Source organism: Macrobrachium nipponense, chromosome 45 (assembly GCF_015104395.2).
Source record: "Macrobrachium nipponense isolate FS-2020 chromosome 45, ASM1510439v2, whole genome shotgun sequence".
NCBI lineage: Eukaryota > Metazoa > Arthropoda > Malacostraca > Decapoda > Palaemonidae > Macrobrachium > Macrobrachium nipponense.
Genome location: NC_061105.1, coordinates 28,173,941 through 28,181,316, shown reverse-complemented (window position 1 = coordinate 28,181,316; position 7,376 = coordinate 28,173,941). Strand labels below are relative to the sequence as shown.

Below are 7,376 nucleotides of genomic sequence, written 5' to 3'. Positions count from 1 at the left end.
TGTCTCTTCTGTTCGTTTGTTGAGTCTTTCTTTCTCTTGTTCTTTCTTCCTCTTCGAGTCTGTTCTCACCGTGACAAAAGGGGCATCAGTTGATTTTTTAGCGGAATCTTTAACATATTTAGTAATCACTGTGTAGGCATGATTATCATTAACCATGAGAACGAATTCGGATATGTATAAAAACCATAACTATAAAATAAAAATATACTTACGAATGACAACACTACATTTGAGTACTCATACAATACCCCGAAGGCGGATTCAGTTACTACATAGAAAACGAGTAAACAAAAGATTAAGTGGCCTCAGGGAGGAGGTCACTCCAAAGAAGAAAAATCAATTGCGAGCGAGCGAGATTAAAAAAAAAAAAAATACCAATAAAGCCAGCGAACTTGAGCGGCAAATGGCCAGGCTAAAATCGCCGATGGAGCGATCACACTGTCATTAACACATAATTTGGCAGGAGCACTATAGTATCATGTTCGTTGTCAAGTCAAAGGCGTGACGACAGCGTTATTTGGTTTTGTAGAAAACAAAACAAACAAACACGCACCTTTATGCATGAATATATACGTCATCTCGACCCTACTACCACGCATCAACGTCAAAACGCTACTAGGAACAGTAACGGTAATAATTAACAGTTCAGGTTTAGCGGATTAAAATACATGAATAACAGTACATTCAAGAAATTGCATGCGCCATTTCTTGAAAATATGCTTGAACAAGACCAAGCGCCTGATGTATCATATAGGCCTATGCCTTTAGTATATAACGCTACAAAATAATGCCCGATTTTTCTAAGTTCTAGTAGTATTCATCCAATTTACCACAGGCATAATCTTATCAAATACAGGACAGTATCCTAATGACACCATTTTACGAATAGATGTATCATAGGTTTGTTCATATGGTAACAACAGTACAGATCTATAATAACCCGGTACCAGGAACAGATTAAACTTCTAAATACATACTCAAGCAATGCATTATAATTTAAAATGGCATTTCACCGCATCACTCAAGTAAATCAGCGATACTGAAGATTTTTTTTATTACCTCCTCTCCACTTTCTACTCACAGCTTAGTCCAAGATCTCACTTTGGCGAGAAGAGAATAGAATATAGGATTTTAGGGCAAAGGCCAACTGCTGGGACCTATGAGGTCATTCAGCCCTGAAAGGGAAACTGACAGTAAGAAGGGCTGAAAGGTATAAGAGGAGGATAACCTCGAACTTGCACTAAGAAACAATTGTTGGAGAAGGTGGAAAGTCAGAAGGAAGTAAATATGAACGGGGGTGCAGTAAAAAGATGAGAAAGAGGTTGCAGCTAGGAGCCGAAGAGACGCTGCAAACACCCTTAAGTAATGCCTACACTGCACAACGTGAGGTACACTGACGGCACTGACCCCCTACGGAAGTCAATTTGGCGAGGACTGAATGCAACCTACGGGAGAAAGACATGGGAATGTACAATGGTAATCAGCCCCTCAGTCACCAGTAAACTATTGCAAAACATTCGATCACTAAATACTGCTGCTGGTCGCTTTTGGAGTGTCCAGATCTTTAAGAGTGGATCACAGAGGGATCTTATCCACCTGATCTCCTTTCCACAGGCCTGCGGATGAACTCACGCTTGTTTTTGTCAATAACAGCGGAAGAATCTTCCCCACTAATGAAATGTCGAGGTTATATCGTGCTTGGTGAGAAAATTCTGAGGTTTCTCGAAGATATCTGATAGATCTTGTGGATTCCCATAAAAGTGGAAGGCTGGTGGCGGTCTATTTGTCACACGAAGGTCTTCTTACATTCTTTGCAAGGGATACCGTGAACGCCCAGTGACAAAGACTTTTATACATATATGCAAGCCTATATGTAGTATGTATGTATCTATGCATAATATAATGTATATTTATGAGTATAATCACACTTCATTCGTCATCAAAATATATATAATATATATATTTACATATATATATATTTATATTTATATATATTATATTAAAATATATAGATATATATATATCATATATATATATATATATATATATATATATATATATATATATACATGAGCCCCTAAACATACGTATCATTAATCACCTCACTTCGTTTCGCATTCATTGAAAATCCACCATCATATCTCACCTATCTGTCATAGACTTTGTAAAAGTATATATATATTCCCTCCTGAGAGAGAGAGAGAGAGAGAGAGAGAGAGAGAGAGAGAGTCGAAGTAGGTAGATCCAGCATACAAGAATTAGAGAGAGAGAGAGAGAGAGAGAGAGAGTCGAAGTAGTTAGATCCAGCACACAAGAATTGGAGAGAGAGAGAGAGAGAGAGAGAGAGAGGAGACGAAGACGAGAACAGATGAGAGACGATGGGAGAAGAGCCAGAATTGAGAGATAGAAGAGAGATCGGAAGTAGTTAAACCAGCACAAGAATTGGAGAGGGAGAGAGAGAGAAAGATTGAGAGAGAGAGAGAGAGACAGAGACAGATGGAGAGAGAGAAGGAAAGAGAGGAGAGAGAGAGAGAGAGAGCGAGAGAAGATTTGAGAGAATGAGAAAGAAGAGAGAGAGAGAGAGAGAGAGGAGAGAGAGAGAGAGAGAGAGAGAGAAACACATTCTTGTCCCAGTACAAACAACTGATTTTGTTGAAATTGGGGCCAACAGCTAAAAGTGAAAAAAGCCAGAACACAAATTCCGACCAGAAATGCCATGCATATCAGTGCCCAGCCAAGTCCAATGCCCAGTCCTAAGAGCGCCATCAACAACCAACCAAACAGGCTTCTTCTGCTATCAATATGTTGCAAACGGCTAACCGCGGTTCGTGATTGCTTCTCGCTCGCAACCCGTACAAATGCAAGACGTCTGTGCTCCTTTCTATTTTGTATTTTTCACTACTTTCTTTTGGCTGTCTCTTCTATTTTCGTATTTATCTCATTTTCTCGACACATTTCTTTATTCGGTTATTGCATAACTCCGCAATCGCATTTAGTTCATATCTTTATTTTTCAGGAGTTGACTTTGGCTCCTATTGGAATTTTATTGTTTGAAATCATTATTAAAAGAACTTTTAGGTTTTTAAATATTTATCTTCGGATTTTATTGGCTGTTCATTTTTTATTTGAGGGGGGTGGATTCCAAGTTTTTTTTTTTATCATTCGATTTTGCATACTAAAGAACTATAATATTTGGTTTTGAATTCGTTTTTATTCGCCTGATACTGCTTGACTACCGTTATGTATTGACTCCAGCCTTATAAGACCATTTACTTTCAAGACTTTCCTAATCTGGATCCTTTGATGTTACAGCCTTTAATTTGTTTCGGTATATCTATAAGGTAATTCTGGGTTTTAAGTCTCGTCACCTTTTTCGTGACACTAAAAACCATCTGTTCATGAAAATTGGAGAGAACATTTAACGGGCAAGTTCCTCCTGATCGTTAGTTTTTAAGGCATCGATCAAGATTTGAATTCTTCTATTGCCACAGGATCTCAAAACTTCCACGACATCCATATAAAATTGACCAACTCGAAGGCATGACCTTATGAGTATTTCCGACAAATTTCATCCATTTTTTTTTCTATTTTTGCTGACGCGATATTTTTATTATTCATTGCTGTACTGGTCGAGGAAATCTTATTGATGGATTTCAAAATTGTTTTTTCCTGAAGGGGTATCAAAAAGGATTTTTTTATGGATTTAAAAACACTTTTTTTGTGATGGATTTCAAGAAAGATTTGCGTTCTAATGTATTTCAAAACCATTTTCTCGATGGATTTGAAAAAAATCTGAAGATTTCGCAAATGTTCTTTTCAAAAGGTTTTTAAAAGGCATTTTTAATGGATTTTAAAAACGAATTTTCTGATGGATTTCAATAACGTTTTTTAAAGTATATATTAAAAACATTTTCTCGAGGAATTTTAAAAATATTTTCTGATTTAATTCAAAATTTTCTTTTTATCATGGACATCAATACATTTAGTGTAGATAAAGGCTTTGCGCCATGGGGATACAGATCTGACATTTCAATTGATCCAAATCCACATACATACTATTGCAAACAATTCATTGTCTCCTTTAAAGAGCAGAACAAAAACTCATATGTTAACTGCATTAAAGAATGAAGAACAAAAACACAATTTCTGCTTATATCATCGATTGATTTATAACAGTCGCTACAAGCAATAATTATATCTATTTCTATATGCCCATAAGAAACGTTTCTCCGTACTATCCAAATTCCTAAAATCCAACTCTCTCTCTCTCTCTCTCTCTCTCTCTCTCTCTCTCTCTCTCTCTCTCTCTCACTGGGGGCAGACGGAAAAGCGAACAAAAAGCTCGCTTCGCAACAAACCTTAAGAAAACAGCGAAGACGTAAAAGTAGTATGAGAGGACACACAAATACTGCAACTCTGACAGGGCTGTATCAGAGAGAGAGAGAGAGAGAGAGAGAGAGAGAGAGAGATAGAGAGAGAGGGGGAGAGAGAGAGTGGGGGGGGCGGCGGACATCAGTCGCGTAGAATCTCGTGGATCGCAAAGTCGTACATCTTCGAGATAAATGATGCAGGCGATGTAGCATCTCTCACCGTCTCAGTCATTTGATTTTCGCCTTCCACTCTCGCTTCGCCTCCTCCTCCTCCTCCTCCTCTTCTTCTCCTTCTTTTGCAGGAGGAGTTGGAAAGTGAAAGTCGTACTTCCTTCTCCCCCTCCTCTTTCACCCCTCTTCTTCCATTGGAGGAATGCCGTACTTCTTCCTCCTCCTTCTCTTTCTCCACTCTTCTTCTACTGGAGGAATGCCGTACTTCCTCCTCCCCCCTCCCCCTTCTTTTCTCCCCTCCTTCTTTTCCACTAGGAGGAAGCCGTATTCCTTCTCCTCCTCTACTCTTCTTCCATTGGAGGAATGCCGTACTTCTTCCTCCTCCTTCTCTTTCTCCACTCTTCTTCTACTGGAGGAATGCCGTACTTCCTCCTCCCCCTCCTCTTTCTCCCCTCTTCTTCCACTAGAGGAATGCCGTACTTCCTCCTCCCCCTCCTCTTTCTCCCCTCTTCTTCCTCTGGAGGAATGCCGTACTTTCTCCTCCTCCTCATCTCCTTCTTTCAGAGGAGGAATTGGGAAGCGAAAGTCGTACATCTGATTGATTGACGAATCAATTTCTTGTTAGTCAACTTTTCGTACAGGCCACAGGACACCTACGTACCTAACTTTCCAACTATGCCTCACGTCAGGGACAAAAACTACTTATTCGTCTTTTATTCTATAAGACCTTTCGTCCACGACTGAAATGAAATGAAACTCGGGGAAGATTAGAAGACTGGCCCCTTATGCTGAGGAAAGAGATGGTTTGACCACACGGAGAAAATGGAAGGTAATTGCTTAGTGGCGGGATGGGGGATACGAAGACCCCTAAATATGAAAGTATAGATGATGTGAAAGAGTCCGTGCAAGATGGAAGCAAATGTCAGCCCATGTAGGGGATTCGATCCCAGACTATACTCTGTTTTTTTATATCTGTCCATCCGCCTGTGGTGTTTTTGTATGGTAACACTGCGTCCCGGGCTTTAGATAGTTACGCCATGTGTAAGTTTTAGGTAAATAAAAGGATATCTGGGTGTACATTTGCAACTGAAAAGTGTTTTAATAATATACTGTATGCGAATTACGTACACCGTTAATATTCGAAATAGGATATTATTATAATCGTTGAATGTAAGCTGAACGTAACTATCTAAAGCCCGAGACGCAGTGTTACCATACAAAAACACCACAGGCGGATGGACAGATGGAAAAAAACAGAGTATAGTGAGCACTGTGTACCTGTATACAGCAGCTAGTGTTGCGGAAGCTTTTTGCACAAGGGGTTTATCCCCGATTCAGCAGTTCAGGTGTCAAAGGGGTAGTGTGACTATAGTAGATTCACATCAGCCGTGCATTTGATGTCTAGGCCGGTCCCTTACGACGCTCCTGATTAAAAGCCAATGAGGAGCGTCGTAAGGGACTGGCCTAGACGTCAAATGCACGGTTGATGTGGATCTACTATAGTACCCTTGATAAAATCCAGGAGCTACAGCCTAAATCATTCATTTGACAACACCGGACCTTCTAGTTATAAATAATGACAATGACACAACCACTGTAAGATCTCACCACTTTCACTTGCATCATACACTTCTATTCGGTAATGACTTAAATTTGGACTCTTTTTACGTATTAACTCCCTTTTCATAAATTTATAGCATTCAGTAGCATAATAACAGGAGATATCTCCCTATCAGTAAATATATATGTACCAGCACATGTGTTCCGGGAATTCCAATAAAACCGCCATTCCGTTAAAGCCTTAAAAACACCCCCTACAAAGCCATCGATAACAATTACGGTCCTCTTGCGTCAGAAATAACAGGAATTACGCGATAATGACGCGGTCTCGCCATCAGCCAAATAAATGAAGAACAACAGACTTCCACGTGACCGTTATGATCATCACTCCACAAAAAAAAATCTTTATAAAAAAAACTGAAAAATGGATTCCAAAAACTGGCTTTAATCCGGCTTGCAAAAGCGGATTAAGGGATATCATTACATTATTGGGCAGCCGGGATAATGAACGAACGCCAAAGGACCAGCCCACAACAGACTCCGGCCTCCAATCCCTTTCGCTCGATGTCAGAACTGATGGGACGGGATCTCCACTCTTGGTCTGTTTGATGTCTGTAGCATTTCACGGTTTTCTATCGCGCTTCGTGTCCAGGCTTTATGTTTGGCTTTACGTCCTATCAGGGAGATTAGTTAAAGCTGTCTGTGTGTGTGTGTGTGCTTTGATCGTTTGCTTTGTGATGGGTAAAGTCAATTCGCCTACGTTTCTGTTTGTTTGGTTCTTCAGGCATTATTAGGTGTGTCTCGTCTCCTGGCCTTCATGCAGTGGAAATTAATCATAATTATTATTAATATTCGACTACGTCGACAGGTACTGCTTTAGCAGGAATTGTCATAAGGGTCCTTCTGCGTCCAATTTCCTTTTATTGATTATAATACTTCACCATATGTTTTTGCCCTTCACCAATATTTCAAGGTCATAGGTCAATTTAAAGAGCACATTATTGCCATTTTTCTATAGCGCTAAACACTAAAAAGCTTTTATTAAAGAATTCAGTATTTAGTACGCTTTGTAACACTTTTCCCTCCCATGACCTACGATTTCATGGTTGCAAGTCAGTTTAAATATCAAAATCTTACTTTCCTTCAACTATGATGAAACTGTAGGGCATGAATGTATGTTGGGGGCTGTAGACAATTTGTATCTTGACCAATACTGTAACGTCCCAGTCCCCAGAACCGGTTTCCAACAGATCGACCTTTTGGTTTCGCTCTGAT

The 7,376-nt window shown here is 39.7% G+C and overlaps 1 protein-coding gene across 1 annotated transcript; it reads right to left on the bottom strand.

Moving 5' to 3' along the window:
* Window positions 1-4,718: 4,718 nt before the first annotated feature.
* On the bottom strand, window positions 4,719-5,135 carry LOC135214200 (cilia- and flagella-associated protein 251-like). The gene has a single exon (XM_064248268.1). It carries the CDS (start codon window positions 5,133-5,135, stop codon window positions 4,719-4,721), a length of 417 nt encoding a protein of 138 aa, XP_064104338.1.
* Window positions 5,136-7,376: the final 2,241 nt, after the last annotated feature.

Excerpts from the sequence above, each read along its gene's own strand:
- LOC135214200 (XM_064248268.1), bottom strand. The coding sequence starts at position 5,135 with ATGTACGACTTTCGCTTCCCAATTCCTCCTCTGAAAGAAGGAGATGAG.